At 36.2% G+C, this 21,347-nt stretch overlaps 1 protein-coding gene across 1 annotated transcript; it reads right to left on the bottom strand.

The window, feature by feature from the left end:
• Positions 1-926: 926 nt before the first annotated feature.
• LOC107058515 (uncharacterized) lies at positions 927-1,598 on the bottom strand. The gene has a single exon (XM_015304320.1). It carries the CDS (start codon positions 1,596-1,598, stop codon positions 927-929), a length of 672 nt encoding a protein of 223 aa, XP_015159806.1.
• Positions 1,599-21,347: the final 19,749 nt, after the last annotated feature.

Genomic DNA, 21,347 nt, shown 5'->3' with positions numbered 1-21,347 from the left:
CAAATATGCAGTAATACAAGTTTTTATCAATGGATAAAACGGGTGATGGACCCCATAAATCACTGAATAAAGTTTGTAATGGAGCATTGCTATTAAAAGTGAGTTGTTGAAATGGCAAACGATGAGCTTTATTGGATAAACAAGAATTACAAAACTCAAACTTTTCTTTGCTAGAAGTAGGAGGTGAAAATTTATTTAGGACAAAATCTAGAATTTTCAAATGAGGATGACCAAGGCGACGATGCCACAGTTGTCGAGAGACTTTGATGGAGGTGAAATTGATGGAGGGAAGATTATGACGCATATGTGGCCACTCATAAAGTCCATTTTTGTTCCGGCCTCGTACCAGTAGTCTCCGAGTTTTGAGGTCCTTCACATGAAAAGAGTATGGAAAAAATTCAACAGAGGTTAGATTGTCACTACAAAACTTGGCAACTGAAATGAGATTCTTTTTTATAGAAGGAGCACAAAGAGTGTCAGAAAGAATGAAATTAGCATTAGAAGCTTTTATTTGAGTTAAACCAGTATGAGTAATAGGAATAGTTTTACCGTCACCCATGGACACTTTCTCATTGCCAGTGTATTCGTCAAGATTGTCAGAATCTGTCGTTACATGATGTGTTGCTCCAGAATCAAGAATCCAAGGATTTTCATCTGGGTGATGATTCGACACAAAATTAACCTTTGCTTCAAAGTGATTATGTGACTTTGAGCGACACACATCAGCCGTGTGACCAATATTTTGGCACAATTAACATTTCACAGCTTGCCTTGGTTGTTTGCCACTTTGTGGGTTGTCAGTGGACTCTTGTCGTTGACCTGATGATTTCCATGATTGGTTGGAGAAGCGACGATTGTTCCTGTATTGTTGAGGTTGAAAGTTGGTCCTTTGTGCAACTGCAGCAGTGATGGTTGAGGACGATTTTTCAAGATCTTGGTGTTTCAGGGAAGAGTTCCTGGTCCGTGAGTTTGTGGAATAGTTCCTCAAAGCTTAAGGCTGTATCTCGTGCTTTTATGGCGGCAGAGATCTCACGATACTCAGGACCCAAGCCACTCAAGATCTTGACAGCGAGTTCTTCATCAGCTACTGGTGAACCAGCTACTTTGAAAGCATCAGCAATTGATCTAATTTCTTGTAAGTAATTAGCAACAGACCTGTTGGCCTTTTTCAAATTTTGCAACTGATCTCGCAGGCTGAAGATGTGAGTGTGACTCCTGTTGGCATACGCCGTATGAAGGAGTTCCCAGGCCAGTTTAGCCGAGGAAGCCGTTGCAATCGTGGGAGCAATGGTAGGATCGACTGATGCCATCATTGCCTGTTGGATCAGTTGATCCTGGCAGAACCACATTTCAAATTCAGGATTTTCGATAGTGGTATCATTATGAGTGATGGTGGATGGCAGAGCAGGTTTTGCTCCAGTGAGGTGCCCAATGAGTTTGTGTCCGTTGAGAAGCATCACCAATTGTGCTTTCCATGTTGCAAAGTTAAGATTACCTTGCAGTTTGATAGGTAATTGGGCAGCGGGATTAAATTGAATCAATTGAGGGATAGGAAGATCTGTAGTGCTATTATTGCCGGTGGTAGCAGGTGGACACATAGTATAGCTTAGTGAAAAAAAATGGATCAGACTCGTGAGAGTTTAGAGAAGCTCTGATACCATAAAGAGATTGAGAATTAAAAGAAAACTTGAATGATTTTATTCATTGCTTACATCTGCTTAAATACAAGTAAATGCAACTAACTTGACTAACTTAAAGGAACTAACTCGACTAGCTTTAAGCAATTAATCTAACAACTTAATCTTATCTAAAAGATTAGTTGACTTATTCAAACTAATTCAAAATTTAAACTTGAAATACTAACAAATAGATAACCACATGTTTATCTCAATAGTGTGTCAATTCAAAAGTGGACAAGTAATTAGGGACAGAGGGAGTATATATTAAATATTGAATGTCTCTTATAATTTTACGTGTGATTATTTTTTTATATTTTAATTTTTTTAATAAAGAATTTGATTTTACTATTACAAAAGGTTTATAACAAGGTTTGAATTTATTTAACATTCAATTATGTGGATATTTAGGATATATATGTGTATCTTTTAATATGATACGCATTTCATTGACTCAGAAAAAAGAAAAATCTGTGTAAATAAATAAAAACATGCAATTGACATTTGAGTATCAAGATGCTCAATTTTGACTCTTTTTTGTTTAAATATTTCTAGAATTTTCATGTTTCATTTTTGTGTATTTCTTGTGCAGGTTGTTTGCATTTGATAATAAGGGACAAGAGTCCAATGAGATTAAGGGGTTCATCAAATTTTCTTTGATGAAAAATTATTATATATTAAATATTAAATTTCTCTAATATTTTCATGTCGGTTAAAATTATAATATTTTTAAATAAAAAATTTGATTTTACCATCACGATAGGTTTATGACAAAGTTTGGATTCTTTCAATATTCAATTATGTGGCTATTTGGGATACGTATATTTTAATATGACATGCACTTCATTGACTCAGAAAAAAGCAAAATCTTTGTGTAAATAAATGTTACCAACGCCCTAACTCCTACCCAAACTATTGTATCCTTGTACATACTGCTTACCTCTCAAAGATTTTAAAAAATACGATAAGATATTATTAGTATAAATTTTAGGAATGCAATCTATCCCTATTTAGTTTGTCATTATATTAATATCTGAAAAAGTAAAATAAATCGGATACATAATATGTAGCTCGGATACATTAAAAGCTAGCTCAGATACATTATAAAATAAATCGGATACATAATATGTAGCTCGGGTAACGACTTGTTCCCGTCGTTATAGAAAAGCCAACGGGGGAAAATTTGGGGGCGAAAAACTTTTTCGTATTATTTGGATTTTCCTAACCTAATCCAGATTTGAACGAAATCGGAGTCTTTGAGGTGTAGGGAAATCTGGTAACAATCGGGTGAATCATTTATGATTTTGATTGCATGAGTGGTTAGATAACTCGTTAAGAAATCCGTACGACTTTACGGAATTGAATTCGGGCGAGGAACTCCCAAAATCGATCTTAGCATAAGAGGTATTTTCTGAGCATCGGTGTTTAGAGGTGTGTTGTGAAATGGGGATTTTGGAATTCTTTAAATAGCTCTCTATTTCGTTCTAGCCGCTTTAGCGCTGGATTGTGCCCCTCTGGGGGCCGCTACAGCGGGATGATGGCCGTTGTGGCGGGATCAACGCGACTTAAGGTTGTTAATAAATCCCTAAACAACCTTAGTATGCATTTTTTGACTTTTAGAGCTAAGGAACGAACCCTAGGCGACTCCTACTCGTTTTTCACCATTCTTGAGGCTAAATGTAAGTTTTTCACTCCCCGAATCTGTTTTTCGATCCGTAGAACGTAATAGAATGAGTGAATAATGATGGGGGAAGGTTTTGTTATAGATTCTATGGTGAAAACAACTCTAATTTGGATAATTGGGATCATGAGTTTGATCTAGGGTTCATAGAATTGTTAGTAATTCGGGTAATTAGTGATTGTTTATTGATTCCTGTATTATATTGATTATTTGTAGACCAAGAACAAGCGGAACGAATCCGAAAAGGGAATGATCAAGTTTCTTAGGGTTTCAAGCTTGTTTCGAGGTAGGTGATAGTTGTGATTCTACGATAGTGTGATGTATGTTTGTTCTTGCTTCATTATGATACTTGTATATGTATGAATGTTGCAATGTTGATCACACTTGTTGCAAACGAGAGAGATGAATGATGATTGCCATGAAATCATGACCTAAATGTATGATCTTGATGATGTACTTGTGATTGTGATTGTGGTGTGTTGAATGGATCAGTTGCCACGTTTCGGCATAACTAACTTGGATCGGTTGCCACGTTCCGGCATAACTATGGGATCGGTTGCCACGTTCCGATATAATTATGGGATTGGATACCACGTTCCGGTATGTTAACTGTTTAGGTTTGGGTTCCATGAGAGGACCAATGATTTGATATAAAATGTGACGTTGTTCGTTGTTCATAAATGTTGTTAATATTGTATATGTTGATATATATGCATATGATTATAATGTTGTCTTGACTTGGTTATGTGACACTTAGTGGGATAGCCGCGTGATCCTACCAGTACACTATGGTTGTGTACTGATACTGCACTTGCTCTTATTTTTGTTGAGTATAGGGCATCTTTAAGCTGCTACTGACAGATCTCGCTTAGGAGATCAGTGATCGTTCGAATTCAAGGGTGAGCCAATTCTTTCGGGATGCCATGGGTTCTCTTTCGTCTATGTCCACCATTTCCGGACTTAGACTATGTTCTAGTTAGTTGATTAGTTCATTAGATTGGGGTTGCATCCCTTCTTGTTTAGACTTGTTAAACCTTAGATGTTTTGGTACATTGACTTTCAGGTTCTAGGTGTTACTTCCGCATTTGTTTAGTTGATAGACTTTTGTTTGTAGTTTATGGGAACTCCCTACACTACACCAAAATGTATTTTTAGTGGCAATAAAATAATTACCCCTAATTTACTCTTTGAAATGAGATATAGCGGCAAATGTACATTCACCGTAAAAAAAGTTCTCGTTTCAGTGGAAATAATAGACAGTTGCCACTAAAAGTCAATAACTAAATTCAATTTTGATATTTTACTTATTTCCTCAAAGCAATAAAAACGCTGGCCATTAGATCCGTTGCCTTCCTCCTCCAGAGTCACCGCCTTTAGAGCCATCGTAGCCACCGTATTCACCGCCACTTAAGCCCTCGTATTCATCGCCACTGGAGTCTCGTATTCTCCACGGCCACCAAAACCACCGTATCCACCATCGCTATCTGGACCTCCAAATCCACCTCCGCTACCAATCAACACTATTACTATGTTGGTATTCTTCCTCCTTCACCGGTTACTATTTGAATTTCCTTATTTTTGGAAATTAAGTTATGATATTTTTATTCGTGGTTTGCAATATTCGGAGCAATTTTAGCACGTGCAATCGTCTCATGAGAAAACTAAGTTGTTAGAAATAAAGCTTGAGCCATTTTACAATTTCAGTATGTCTTTGTTTTCTCTGATCGATCTAATCGTATTTATGTATTCAAGTCCTCGCTCGAATCGAATTTGAGTCGTTGTTTTCTTCAAGCCCTAATTTTGAACACACCGTCAATTTCCAATCTAACACAGGTTGAAAATTTAACCTTTCATCTTTTCGATTCAAAATTCTTCTATAATTTGCACTTTTAGGCTACTTTATTTGTGTGTTGTAAGCATCAATAGCTTCTAAGGAGTATCTAACATTTTGATGTTGGTAGCATGTATGTTATTGTCCATGAGAACATCTGGAAGATAATCCATGTTCTTATTCATTTATCCTAAAGAGTTTTGGTGGAATTGGTATGACAGGTATAATGTGATAGGATTTACGTAATGATGTATACAAAGTTAGTTAAGGGTAGTTAAGGAATTATAGAAACTTGTTAATAAGTGGTTAGTCGGTTAGAGGAAAAAAATAGTGTATAAAACCACTGTTACATTGTAATTGGATTAGTCAGTCAATTTCTCTTTTCTGTATCATGAAATAAGAATCTCTCCTTTCTTCTTCTATAACACATCTGTGAAACACCATTAATGGTGAACTTAGATTGAGTAATTGGATGTAATTCAACATGGTATCAAAGCCTTTTACTCACGTTTGTGAGTTCTATTGAAGTTTTTTTTAGATTCGAGCTTAGTTGAGCTTCATCAATGGCGAATACTAAATTCAATCACAGTCATGCTTTGAGTTTACATCCTTCCGATACTACTGGTGTTTCTATTATTCCGATGCAGCTAACGGGATCCGACAATTACTCTATTTGGAGCAGGGCCATGCGTATTCAATTGCTTGGAAAGAACAAGCTGGGTATCGTTGATGGCAGCTGGAAGAAAGAGGGTTTTGGAGATGAGTTAGGGCATCAATGGGATAGATGCAACGCAATTGTTCAGCGCTGGATTATGAGTTCAGTAACTCAGGATTTGCACACAGGTATCGTTTATGCAACGAGTGCACAAGCAGTTTGGGAAGATCTTCGAGAGCGTTTTGATAAGGTGAATGCTTCACGGATCTATCGACTGCATAAAGCCTTTGCTACTACAGTCCAAGGTACTGATAGTATTCCTAGTTATTTTTCTAAACTAAGGAACTTATGGGATGAATTTGCGAGTATTGTGCCTCCATCCTGTCATTGTCCCCTGTCTAAGGATTTTCTGCTCATTTGGAGAGACAAAAACTAATGCAATTTTTAATGGGCTTAAACGATACATATGATCAGTCACATAGTCAAATATTGATGGTTGAGCCTACCCCTAATATCAACAAAGCATATGCTATGCTTGTTGAGAGGGAGAGTCAGAGATCAATTGCTTCTTCCTCAATGAATGGTGAAGGCACAGATTTAGCTGCTCTCATGGTAGGGAAGGGGATGATAAACAACACTACTGATTTTGGTGGTCAGGTGACAGGAAGAGGACCTTTATCCTTACAATAAGGGATCTAGCTCACAACACTATAATAAAGAAAATACTTCACAGACTAGCTCAAGCACTTCACAGACTAGTTCAAACCAGTATCATAAGGGGAAGAAAAACTGGGAACTAAAATGTGATTATTGTAAGATACAAGGACATGTAGAAGATAATTGTTTTCGATTGCATGGTTATCCACCTGATTGGAAATTCAAAAAGAAGGGCACAGGAAATACTGCTTACAATGCTCATAATGTTCAGGCTGATCATTCATCCTCACTGCACACAAGCATGAGAGACTTGCCCAGAGATGTACCAATAGCACCTTCATTAACTAGTGATCAACATGGGCACATTCAACATATGCTAGATGGAGACATTTCTACTGCTAATGTGATGGCTAACATGGCAGGTATGGCTCATACTCTTGAATCTAAGTTTGCAGACTTAGAATGGATAATTGATAGTGGTGCCACTAACCACATGGTTTCTAGTTTAGATGTCTTATATGATGTGAAAGAGGTTAAACCTGATCAGAACAGGAAGGTACATTTACCTAATGGAGGAGTGACTTTTGTTACTCATACTGGTAGCTGCAATGTCATGGACACAAGAGAATTACATGATGTTCTGTTTGTGCCTCAGTTTCATTATAATCTTTTGTCCATAACAAAGGTTACCAAGGAACTCAATTGTTATGTATCATTTTATCCTGGATTTTGTGTATTCCAGGACCTTCCAGTGGGAAATTGAAAGGGATTGGTAAGGAGAAGGATGGCCTCTATTTCTTGATTCAGTGAGGTCCCAAACACAACACTCATGCTCCTATTAAAGGTTTTGCTGCAAGTGATGTCAACAAGGATATTATGCTTTGGCATAGAAGACTAGCCCATGCTTCAGTAGGGTCAATAAAGGATATGTTAGGCTACACTATTGATGCATGTTGTAATTAAATGGTAGATCTTCTCTTATTCCAGTAGGTGAACAGTGAATAAATACAATACATAAGGTGCTAACTAAGGAAAGAAATAAAGAGTGATTCCTACAGATCTGCAGTGATCCCTATAAATCTGCTGCCTATATATAGCTATGTATATTACTAAGATTAAGTCTATATACATTCTATAACACTTCCCCTCAAGCTGGAGCATATATGTTGATCATGCCCAGCTTGTTACAAAGATAATCAACTCGAGTTCCATTCAACGCCTTTGTGAGCAAATCAGCTACTTGCTTTCCTGTCTTCACGTAGCCGATGGAAATCAAGTTTTCCTGAATCTTCTCACGAATAAAATGACAGTCAACCTCAATGTGTTTAGTTCTTTCATGATACACCGGAATTGAGGCAATATGCAAGGCAGCTTGATTATCATACCAAAGTTTTGCTGGTGTATGATATTCCAACCCAATTTCAGTTAGAAGATGATATATCCACATAATCTCACATGTAGACTGTGACATAGCTCTATATTCAGATTCTGCACTGGATCGAGATACAACACTTTGCTTCTTACTCCTCTATGACACTAGGTTCCCTCCAACAAAGACACAATAGCCTGTAGTCGATCTCCTATCAATTTTGGATCCAGCATAGTCAGCATCTGCAAAACACTCAACACGAGTATAACTGTGATTGCTATATAATATCCTAAGACCCGGGGCTCCTTTCAAGTAACATAAAATATGTTCCAAAGCTGCCCAGTGTTTGACTGTAGGTGAGGACATGAACTGGCTAACAACACTTACGGCAAAAGCAATGTCTGGACGAGTCACAACAAGGTAGTTTAACTTTCCAACTAACCTCCTGTATCTCTCAGGATCATCAAAGGGGTCGCCGTCATCTTTCATAAGTTGCACATTGGGAACCATTGGAGTACTGCAAGGTTTAGCTGCCAACTTTCCAGTGTCTGCAAGAAGATCAAGAGTATACTTTCTCTGAGACAAAAGAATTCTCTTCTTGTTTATATTTACCTCTATACCCAAAAAGTACTTCAACTGATCCAAATCTTTCGTATGAAACCTAGTATGCAGGAAGGATTTGAGGGAAGAGATCCCTGCATAATCACTTCCTGTGATGACAATGTCATCAACATACAGTACTAGCTGGATAGTGCCAACTGTTGATTGTCGATAGAAGACTGAGTGATCACATTTGCTCATTTTCATCCCAAACTCCAGGACTACCTCACTAAACTTCCCAAACCAAGCTCGGGGACTCTGTTTCAAGCCATACAAGGACTTCTTCAAATAACAGACTCGCCCATACTCCCCCTGAGCAACAAAACCAGGTGGTTGCTCCATATATACTTCCTCTTGAAGATCACCATGAAGGAATGCATTTTTGATATCCAACTGATGTAAAGGCCAATTCGCAGAAGCAGCTAGAGAAATGAACAAGCGGACAGAAGTAAGTTTCGCAACCGGAGAGAAAGTGTCTGAATAATCCACTCCATAAGTTTGAGCATACCCTTTAGCCACAAGCCTAGCCTTAAGTCTTGCCACAGAACCATCTGGATTAACTTTAACTGTGAACACCCACTTACATCCCACTGGTTTCTTCGTGCTAGGTAAATCCACCAAATCCCACGTGTGATTTTCCTCTAAGGCATGTATTTCCTCAAGCATCGCATCATACCATCCAGGAGGCACAATAGTAGATTGGTGCTCAATTGAAGAATCAGGCGATGTATGAGAAACATCATTTGATCGTTCTGGTATGGCCCTGGTAACTTGGTACACTAACCACTCATCTTCTTCCCCCTGACCCGTAGAAATGGGAGGTGCATAGAAGAATGGTGTAGCCTTCGAAAAGGCTACATCAGTTGATACCAAATATTTTCCAAGTTCAGTAGAGTAACAACGATATCCTTTCTGAAGGCGAGAATATCCCAAGAAAACATACTTCAAGGCCTTGGGATCCAACTTGGTAACTGATGGTCGAACATCTCTAACATAACAAACGCTTCCAAATACCTTAGGTTCCACTGGAAATAGGGACTTATTTGGAAAAAGAATGTTATAGGGTACATTACATACAAGCACAGTAGATGGCATGCGATTAATCAGGAAAGAAGCTGTAGAGATTGCATCGGCCCAAGACTGTTTAGGAACCTTTGTTTGAAACAATAGTGCCCGAGCTGTCTCAAGTAGATGCCTATTTTTTCTTTCAGCAACTCCATTCTGAGAAGGCGTATCAACACAAGATGACTGGTGGAGAATCCCATGTTGCCTCATATACGACTGAAATGATTCTGACATGTATTCTTTAGCATTATCACTCCTTAGAATACGCACTGACATATTGAACTGAGTTTTGACTTCAGCTCAAAAAGCACAAAAGTGAGTAAACACTTCAGAACGACTCTTCATAAAATAAATCCAAGTCATTTGAGAGAAATCATCCACAAATGTGACAAAATACTTATGTCTGGTTTTGGAAACAACAGGACATGGTCCCCAAACATCTGAATGAACTAACTCAAAAATTGACTCCACCCGCTTATTAACCCTTGGTTTTGTTGAGCTACGATAGTGTTTGGCAAATTGACACGACTCACAATCTAGTGAAGGAATATTCTGAAACTGAGGAAAAAAGCTTCTTCAACATAGGCAAAGAAGGATGTCCTAATCGACAATGTGCCTCAAATAGAGACACGACACAAGAGTAGGCAGCAAATCGAGGCTCCCAATATTCATCAAGAATGTAGAGACTATCGGATACATGTCCTTTACCAATAACTTTATTTGTCTTCAGATCACGAAACAAACAATGATCGGGAAAGAAAGAGATATAACAGTTTAGGTCTCTGGTAAGCTTACTAACAGACATCAAATTAAAGGCTAACTTTGGTAGACCTAATACAGATGACAAGGTAATGGAAGAAGTTGGTTTTACAGTCCCAGATCCTATAGTATTACAGATTGAACCATCAGCAACCGTCACAGGAGAGAGTGCTCCATGTGATCGAAAGCTAGAATATATATTAAGATTACCTGTCATGTGATCTGTGGCACCTGAATCGATCACCCATTTATTTGAAGAGGATATAAGACATGTTTTCCTTGACTCAACAAGGGTAGTAACTGAAATAGATTCTTTTTGTAATTTTTGATGTTGTGAGAATTTTGCAAACTCTTCCGCCGAAACCAAAGTTCTTTTATCCGAAGACATAGGAGCCACAATTTCAGTCATTCTCTCCAAATATTTTTAGCAGCACAAGAACTTATCAACAGAAAATATAACCAGAAGCATGTACGTGACCCCACAAATATTGATGAACAAATTCTAAAAAATGATTTTATCAACTAAGAAACCAATTGTTCACCCAAAATGAAGAATCTGAGTACTTTACCAGTAGACAAGAGCAAGTAATGAACAATTAAATACCCAAGCAAGTAGTTCAGAGAAAGAAAACCTGAACCGCAGCTTATGACCAAACAACACCAATTATCTGATCTGAAGTAGAAGCTAGCAGCCACAGAACCACAAAGTACAGACCAGATTCAGTGTAGCAGAATAGAAATGAACCAGGAAGTGACGAACAAACTTTTCCAGATCGTATTTTAACACCAAAACAGACCTGAGAAGTGACCGAACAGACTTTCCAGATCTATTTTAACACCAGAATAGACCTGAGATTCACTAGAAATACGTGTCGATGCCGTAAATTAAAACCCAATCAATTCAGCCAGACACGCACCTTCACGTGCCGGCTCGTGATGAACAAAAGACTGTATGACCAGTGCGTGACAGCCACTCGCTTCACAACCAGATGCCAGTGAAGACTGGTTTGGCTGGAAAATATACTCCGCCTCCTTCTGTGGTGGTGATGACTGACCACTTTAAATCAATGGAATAGAAATCCAAACTTCTTCTGTAACACAGCCAAAACGACACGAGCCTATTGGCTCTGATACCATGTAATTGAATGGTAGATCTTCTCTTATTCCAGTAGGTGAACAGTGAATAAATACAATATATAAGGTGCTAACTAAGGAAAGAAATAAAGAGTGATCCCTATAAATCTGCTACCTATATATAACTATGTATATTACTAAGATTAAGTCTATATACATTCTATAACACATGTAAATCAGTTCTGAGTCATTGTGAGATTTGCCCCTTAGCCAGACATACCAGACTTCCTTTTGACAATAGTAATACTAAAACTACAGAAGCTTTTGCTTTATTGCATTTGGATGTATGGGGTCCTTATAACACTCCAACTTTTGATGGAAACAAATATTTCTTTACTATTGTTGATGATTTCTCCAGAACTGTGTGGATATTTTTGTTAAAACTCAAATGTGATGTGTTGGTGATTCTTAAACATTTCTTTAGCATGGTTACTACTCAATTTAGTGCCATCGTTAAGGGTGTAAGAACAGATAATGGAGGTGAATTCATCAATACTCCCTTGCAAGACTTATTTAAAAGTCTAGGGATTATTCATTATAGGACTTGTGCACATACCCCTCAGCAGAATGGGGTTGCTGAAAGGAAGCACAGACATATACTTGAGGTTGCTAGAGCTTTAAGGTTTCAGTGTCACATACCAATCAGATTTTGGGGTCATTGTGTCCTTACTGCTGCATATATCATTAACAGATTACCTTTGCATACTCTAGCAGGCAAATCACCCTATGAGCTTTTCTTTGGACAGAAGCCTTGTCTTAAACATTTGAGGACACTTGGTTGTCTTTGTTTTGCAAGCACACTACCAAGGATTGATAAATTTGCACCCAGAGCAGTTAAATCAGTATTCATGGGTTATTCAAGTGTTACCAAAGGCTATATCTGTTTTGATCTACAACTACATAAGTTTTTTGTGAATAGAGATGTGGTGTTTCATGAGGAACAATTCCCTTTTAGTCACTTATCATAAGATCCCATATCTTCTCCTTCAACTTTTGATCCATGTACAGATGATGATTTTCTTGTTGCTAGTCCTACCTCTCATGTTAATCCTTCTCCTATGGCACAAGTAACACCTCTTGTCCCTCTAGTTCTTGTGTCCCCACATCTTGTTAGTCCTGAGCAGCCTCTCAGAAGATCTACTAGACTCACTAAACAACCTTTTATGGTTATTTGAATATGTTTCCAAGCCTTCTGCTAGTGCTGTTTTGTATCCCCAGCAGCCTCAGTCTCCTACTCTCGTTTATCTCCATCTTATCAGAAGTATCTACAGGTTTTTTCTGCTGTCACTGAACCCTCTTCCTATCAGGAAGCTAGCACTGATACAAGATGGGTAGAGGCTATGGCATCTGAATTGCAAGCTCTTCAAGATAATAATACTTGGGATTTAGTTCCTCTCCCAAGAGGTAAAGTTCCGATTGGATGCAGATGGGTTTATAAGGTTAAATTGAAGGCTAATGGTGAAGTTGAGAGGTTTAAAGCGAGGTTGGTAGCAAAAGGTTACACTCAAAGGGAAGGGCTTGATTTTCATGAAACTTTTTCCCCTGTGGTTAAAATAGCTACTGTCAGGACTGTTCTGTCTTTGGCTGCTCAGCATAATTGGTTTATTCATCAGTTAGATGTCTACAATGCATTTTTACAGGGTGATCTTCATGATGAGGTCTATATGCAATTACCTGAGGGCCTTGCAAGTCAGGGGAAGTCTGGTCTAGTATGCAGACTTGTCAAATCCCTCTATGGACTCAAACAGGCAAGCAGACAATGGAATTTGAAGCTAAGTGATGCATTGTTGAAGTCTGGTTTTATTCAGAGCAGTCTAGATCATTCCTTATTCATTAAGAGGCAAGGATTAGATATGGTGGTGATTCTTATCTATGTGGATGACATGTTGGTAACAGGAAGTAGTTTGGATCTTATTGAACACACAAAAGCTACTCTACACAAAGCTTTTAAGATCAAAGACCTTGGAGAATTAAAGTTCTTTTTGGGGATGGAGTTTAGTCGATCAGCAAAAGGTATCTTAATGAATCAAAGAAAATATGCTTTGGAAATCATTTCAGATTTGGGATTAGGAAATGCTAAGCCAGCCTGGACTCCACTTGAAGCAAATGCTAAATTAACAATCCCAGAATTAGACTGCCTCACAGGAGATTTAGATGATGAATTGTTTGATGATAGAGAACAATACCAAAGGTTAGTGGGCAAGATGTTGTACTTGACCATGACCAGACCAGATATTGCATATTCAGTTCAGACTCTTAGTTTTTACAGCAACCAAAAAAATCACACTGGGAAGCAGCTGTGAGGGTGATGAAGTATATTAAGAGAGAACCAGGGCTTGGAGTATTATTAAGCAGCAAAAGATCAAGTAGACTAAGTGTGTACTGTGATGCTGATTGGGCAGCATGTCCAAACACAAGAAGATCAGTATCAGGCTTTCTAGTTAGACATGGTGAGACACTATTGTCATGGAAGTCAAAGAAACAAAGTGTAGTTTCCAGGAGTTCAGCAGAAGCTGAATACAGGAGTATGGCCAATGCAGTCTCAGAATTGGTGTGGATAATTGCTTTGTTGAAAGAACTAGGAAGTGAAGTTGAACAACCAGCTGTGGTGTACAGTGATAGTAAAGCAGCCTTACAAATTGCAGCAAATCCAGTATTTCACGAAAGAACAAAACACATAGAAATTGATTATCATTTTATTAGGCAAAAGATACAGACAGGAATGATAAGAACAGAATATGTGAGTTCCAAAGAGCAACTAGCAGACCTATTTCACTAAAGGGCTGCCCAGATCACAACATGAATGTTTGGTAGGCAAGCTTGGTGTGTTGAATGTTTTTACACCCACCAGCTTGAGGGGGAGTAATGTGATAGGAATTACGTAATGATGTATACAAAGTTAGTTAAGGGTAGTTAAGGAATTAGAGAAACTTGTTAATAAGTGGTGGTTAGTCGGTTAGAGGAAAAAAACAGTGTATAAAACCACTGTTACATTGTAATTGGATTAGTCAGTCAATTTCTCTTTTCTGTATCATGAAATAAGAATCTCTCCTTTCTTCTTCTATAACACATCTGTGAAACACCATTAATGGTGAACTTAGATTGAGTAATTGGATGTAATTCAACAAGGTACACCTACTAGAGCTCGAGTTCTGGTGGAACTGGTATGACAGATAACACCTACTGGAGGTCGGCTATTTGTTGTTGCTCTAATCCTGCAGTTTGACATATGTAATAAACGTTTTTCCTAGTTGGTAAGTTGACAAACTCAGCTCTGTAAACTTGGAATAAGGTTTTAGTTGCTCTATCTTGGTGAGTTTAAAATTTGTGATCACAATCTGCAATTGTATACGAGTAGTTTCAATGCAACTTTGAGTTTCTACTAGCCAAGCTTGTTAATTTACTCTCTGGCTGAGGTTGATTTTCTTTCTCAGAGGTTTTGCATTTCTTATCTTGCGTAGGACAATTTGATCAAGTGAAAATTGATATCTGCATTTGACTCTAATTTCTGAGATTGACCGAGTATTAATTTGTAAGTTTGAGTTGAGTCTTACTTGTGCAATATAAAATTGGAAAAGTGGTGATGTTTGGATAGGATTTTCTTGATCAAGATTGTTCCTGGAAGACAAGATTATTGCCCAAATTAAGATAAAACATAAGATTAATTTTCTTTAAGAAAAACATAGGATTAATTTTCTTGTTAACTTACAAGATTCTCGCCCAAATTAAGACAAGATCTTGCTCATGTGCTTTCTTTGTTTCCTCCACCTTGTTCGATGATATCTAATCAACACCAAGGGCTCCGTTTTGTGGCTAATTTATATGAAGTATATTACCACGTGCATAACTATCTTATGCCACTGTAAACTTGGTCTGCTAAACTGTTATTTGCCTTTTAGATCATCAATCATCTGTCTGACAACTAGAAAGCATGTGTGTTTAGTTTTGCCATTGTTCCTTGGGAACTTCTATCAGCAAAGATAATGACTAGTCATGAAAAAGGTCACATGATCCTATCAGAAGTTGAGTTTGTTGTCCTCTGATTTGTATACTTTTTTATGCTACAGGTTAATATGATACCATGACTCCACCACAACCTCCATTTGGAGCAAGACAGGTCTGTACCTCAAATTTCTATTAGCACATAGAGCATGTCGTTAATCATATTTTTCTTTTAAGCAAGCTAATCTATGTTGTTTAGGCATCTAAAGCCTTCACATTTTGAGAGTGGAAGGACTCCTTGAATATTTGTGCTATAAAACTTTTGTTTTCCTTATTGTTTCTTGTATGCTGAAATTTTTCCACTCGTTAATGTAAAAATTTGCCCTATAAGAAAATTGAATCAAATATTCAGATAGTTGAATATACTTCACATAAGATTGTTTTTCTCACCATCATAATGATTTTAGGTAAATGTATTTTTTATTGATTTTGGACTAGTTCCATGAGTTAATTATAGTCAATGCTTCCTGATTGGGTATAGAACTATAACTAGATTGTACTTTGGAGTGGATTTTTTTTACTGTTTACTTTATATTTTAACTGTTTCAATACCTTTTTCTCTTTATAAATGAAGCCTAATGTCACGGACTTGCTGATTTTAGAAATAATTATCTAATTAGACAAACTTATACTTATACACAGTTAGCCAATTCTCCTGAGTTGGATGCAAAGATGTGTGACATATGCTACAGCACGGCTGCAGCTCCAACATATTTTCCACCACATTATTTTGTCACTAATGATGCTAAAGGAAATCAAGTTGAGTTCAATCTTATTGATGGTAGTGTTGCTGCTGCAAATCTGGTACGTAATTAGACATACTTCACTATCATATATACTATTATTACCTGTACTTTTTAAAATACTACGTATCTTATCATCAATTAAGAGTTTCCCACTACAACAAAAATGAGCAATAGTGACAATAAATTCTTAATTGCTGCTAAATATATACTTTTCGCGGCAATTAACACTCTTTGTATATGTCCCTAAAGTCTTTAGCGACATTGCATCTAATGGCACTTAATTAATGCCGATAAAGACTTTAGCTGTAACAAACTCAATTCCAACAAAAGCACTCTTATATATATTAATCAGTGAATACAAGTTACAAGGTAGAATACGCATAACAAAGTAATAATACACTAACTAAGGAAAGATAAACCGAGAAAGAAGTAACTAGAAAGGGATGAGATACAAGACCATAGAGAGGAGATGAGAGGATCAGAAAGCCAAATGTCACGGACTTAGAGTCTTACTAATACTCTGTGCGGCACTTGACAACTTACTCACGAATCTTTCACGATCTTGTAAGCTCAAGTAAGCCCTTTATGCTAAGATCGCTAAGGAAATGTAAAGGAAGACTTAGAAAGATTAAAGAGAGCTTTTTGGAAGAAGGCTTTTGTATTAGCTTGGAAGGAATGCTTTACAACTTGCTTGGTTGCTTTCTTGGTTGGATGCCTTGCAAATGAATGGCACCACCTATTTATACTAAATCCTAAGGACTAAAGTGCAAATAAAAATTACTTACAAGTCCCTCTAATATTTACACAAAAGCCCCTCTTCTAGAATTCTCTATACCTCTAGAGAATTCTAAGGCTTTCTTGAAACTATCTAAATTATTCTAGAGAATTCTAAGGAATTCTCTAGCCTTCTTGAATAATCTAAAGGGTTCTAGAGTCTTCCGGAAACCTCTCCACAACTCTAGACCCTTCCGCCCCTATCCGGACGCAAAATTCTACTGCGAAGTGGCGGGACGTGACACTAAGCTATTAGCTGCAGCCCGATAAATGCTAATTGGTTGGAAACATTTGGTGGAGACGAAAGAGAATTTGTATAGAAGATTGGTCAAGGTGATTCTAGTTTAAAGTTGTTAGAAGGTAAATGAGTAATGATTGGCATTAAAAAATTGTCTCGTATATATCATCCAAATGATTTATGGCATTAGATACGTCTTATTCATATAAATACCTTTTAGTTTTTTATTTTTTGACATATGGTGCAGATCACAAAGATTCTGGCTTTTAGTCCTGATGGTCAGTTGCCTTCTCCTGAAAGCATTGATGGGCATATAAGAGTCGGACACAACTTCAGGTAGTCTGAAGGGAAAATTTGAAGGTCCTAAAAGGGAAATAAATACAAGTGAAACATTTCCTTATGCCTAAGAAATTCATCTTTGCATGACAATTTGAGATCCAGTGGATCTGATAGCATCTAAGAAGACATCTGGTGCAGAGTATCCTGTTGTTTTGATGTGGAATGATGACATCCGAGAGGACACGAGATAATGGTTTATGAGAGGATATAGATATGTACTCTATGATGTTTAGGGATTTGAAATATGGAAGATTATTGAAATTAGAATAAGATTAGCTTTTTGAATCAAGTGGTGTAATTTTTTTCATATTATGATTATGAATGAATTGTTACTTTTTTGTTTATTGTGATTTTAATGAAGGACGTCATTTCTTAATATTAGTATTTGTCAATTTGTGGGCAGTTTTATTGCAATAAGGTGCGTCATTAGTGATCATGCAAGATGTAAATTCTAGTTGATTTTAGTGGCCATTGTTATTTCCGGTAAATAAATGCCCCTAGAATTGAAACCTTTTGGCGGCAATAGTTGGTATCTTTACCGGCACTCTTTATAATTGCCGCTAAAGCCTTTAGCGATATTGGATCCAATGGCAATTAAATAAAAACAACTTTCACATATAGCAAACACAAAAATCATATTTGTATGCTATAGCAAAGTTTGCATAATTGCGCTTCATAGCAAACATATATATGTACAATTCGCTATACATATACAAAAAGATCAATTGTATAAAGTGAGAGAGGCGAGTGAGCGAGCGAGATCTGGGAGAGGGGAGAGAGGGGAACGAAAATATATGTATATATACAATTTTCTCTCGCTTTATACAAACACAAACGTATTTTATACAATTTGCGTTTTTTGTATAAAGTGAGAGAGACGAGTGAGAGAGCGAGATTTGGGAGAGTGGCGAGCGAGATCTGGGAGAGGGGAGAGAGGGGAACAAAAATATATGTATATATACAATTTTCTCTCGCTTTATACAAACACAAACACACTTCATACACTTACATTTGTATAAAAAACGAGAGTGGCAAGCGAGATTCACTAGGAGAGAGGTGAAATAGCAACAATTTGCTATGAGGTACAATTAAATCAAACTATATTTATAGTATTTAATTTGAATTAATAGTTTGCTATTATATACAATTTTCCCATTAAATAAATGTCGGTAAAAGTTTTAGTGGCAATTTGTATTACCGCTAAAGTGCATATTAATTACCGCTAAAAGCCTTTATTGTTGTAGTGCTATTTATTTCCTTAGTATTTAACTTGCTTCTGTAACTTAATTTCCTTAGTTTTTAGATTAGTTGCTTGGTTGAATTGTAGTAGTGGTTCTCACACCGGAGTGTTAGTGTGGGTGCCAATCACGACGGTCTGGGTCGTGACTCGGATACATTAAAAACTAGCTCGGATACATTATAAAATAATTTAGAATTAGAAGAGAAATAAGAGATTTTAGAGGTTTTTAGAAATAGAAGGGAATATTAGAAATAAGGGAAACATAAGAGTGTATTTGAGTAATTTTTCCATATTAATATCCTTTTGAATTGACCGGAAGTTTGACAAAATTGTTGTGCTAAATTATTTTAAATATATCTTTAATATAGTATGATAAAATATTAATAACCTTTTGAATTTAGGCTTGAGTGAATTTTTTTTTATAAAAAAAACTATACACTATATTAAGAATATTCACATGTTTTATATATAGCTTCACAATATTTTTAATTATTAATATGAAATTTTACTCACACACCTCAATAATCGCTCTCAAACAAAGTTCCACACGACCTCACAACAAATGGGTCATTGGCATGAATGCTCATATTTTAAGATGATTTTTAATTTTTGTCCATTAAATTTATTTTTTCTCTCTTCAACACATTAAGTAACAAAAAAGTGTCCAAAAATGCCTTTAACATTGAAAAATCTCAAGATAAAATTCACAACACACAAGTTATGTCTTACAAGAAAAAAAATTTAAGACATATATGTCTTATAACAAATCATAAATTCAACTTCAGAACTCACAAAGTTATATCTCTTAATTTTTTATTTTTTTGTTGGACAAGGCACTAGTTAAGAATACTTTAGCTTACATTTTTTAAAATTAAATGACCAATTGGGGAAAAAATTCAATGATTACTATTAATTAAAGAAACAAAATTAAAAATCATCCTAAAATAGAAATAGTTTGTGCAAAACTTATCAATAATTGGCCATCAACAAGCCCCCGCAATAAGTAGCTCGTGCATAAAAGTCCCTTGATGGATCATCTTATTCATGAACTTTATCATTCACTATCCTCAACCTAAGTGTGTGTTCTTGTCCCTTTGGGAAATATTCGATAAAAGTGAAATCATATAGTGAAGATTAGCATGAATCTTGTATAACAATGACACACATAAATCAAAAATATAATTTTCATGCTTTTTCAAGCTATGTACCTTGTTTGGTGAAGATAAATTGAGCTCCACAATCGTCCAGTAAATTATCAATTTTATTATTTTTGAATTAATTAATTTAAAAGTATTTTAAATATGACATAATATTAATTACTTCGTATCAAATTCATATGATCTTCCCCAAAAAATTCAATATTTAAGAGTTAGTATTACTAACATTCATTTCTCTCTCTCACCATCCTTTCTCTCTCTATAACATCACATTCTTCCTTTTCTTTGATAAAATTAAATCTAGACAACATCATGAAAACAATTCTACGTCCTTTAATTTCCTTTTTTTGTTTTTATGAACTTATCATCCGTTTGTTGACTTTGTTTTGTTTTGGACTTGGGTCACTTTTGGGCCTAAACTTTTCATGTTGGCAACTTTCTATTTAATAAGTGGGCTTTACTCGTATTTAAATGAGAAATTTTTACGTATAGCAAATTAAAAATTGCTAATTGTATGTTATAGCAAAAACTTTATAAAATTACAGTCCGTAGCAAAATTTTAGTTGGCTACGAATGTGTCTTTCTGTATATTCGCTAGTCAGTCTTTTTTTTTTATAGTAGATGGAATAAGTTATACCTGAATAACTAATACATGAATAAAAATACAAATTGACAACTCTACCCTTCACTCTCAATCAAATATACTTCACTTCTTTTTAGAAAACTTTCAGATCATCTTTACACATTTCTAGATCTAGAATGATTGTTCATCTTTTCAGAGAATTTGATATTGCACAATAGAACAATATGTTTCCAGTCATTTCAACTATAGCATCTACTTGAGCTTAGTTACTGCTAAAATTTCTCACATTGAGTAATTGATATGAAATTGAACATTCTTTACATGCCTTATAGATGAGAATTTGTCCCACTCGTTATTTCTTCTACTTTATCTTTTACCTTTTGTGTTTTTTGAAGCGGTGAAAGCATGGAATTAGTGGACTTGGGTTGCAATGTAAAAGGTTCTAGTGTTTTTTGAAGCGGTGAAAGCATGGAATTAGTGGACTTGGGTTGCAATGTAAAAGGTTCTAGTGTTTTTTGAAGCGGTGAAAGCATGGAATTAGTGGACTTGGGTTGCAATGTAAAAGGTTCTAGTGTTTTTTGAAGCGGTGAAAGCATGGAATTAGTGGACTTGGGTTGCAATGTAAAAGGTTCTAGTGTTTTTTGAAGCGGTGAAAGCATGGAATTAGTGAACTTGGGTTGCAATGTAAAAGGTTCTAGCTGCAGTTGACCGTCCATAAATTTGTCAAACTCAATAGGACAAATAATTTATTTTTAAGAAGTATATAATGTTTATTAACTTTTAACATAACAAACCAACACCCAAAGAAGTTATTAAACCCTGCATAACTAAACCCTGCATA

Source organism: Solanum tuberosum, unplaced genomic scaffold (assembly GCF_000226075.1).
Source record: "Solanum tuberosum cultivar DM 1-3 516 R44 unplaced genomic scaffold, SolTub_3.0 scf00514, whole genome shotgun sequence".
Taxonomy (NCBI): Eukaryota; Viridiplantae; Streptophyta; class Magnoliopsida; order Solanales; family Solanaceae; genus Solanum; species Solanum tuberosum.
Note: the sequence above shows the minus strand (reverse complement) of the source record. Positions and strands in the feature narration are given on the sequence as shown.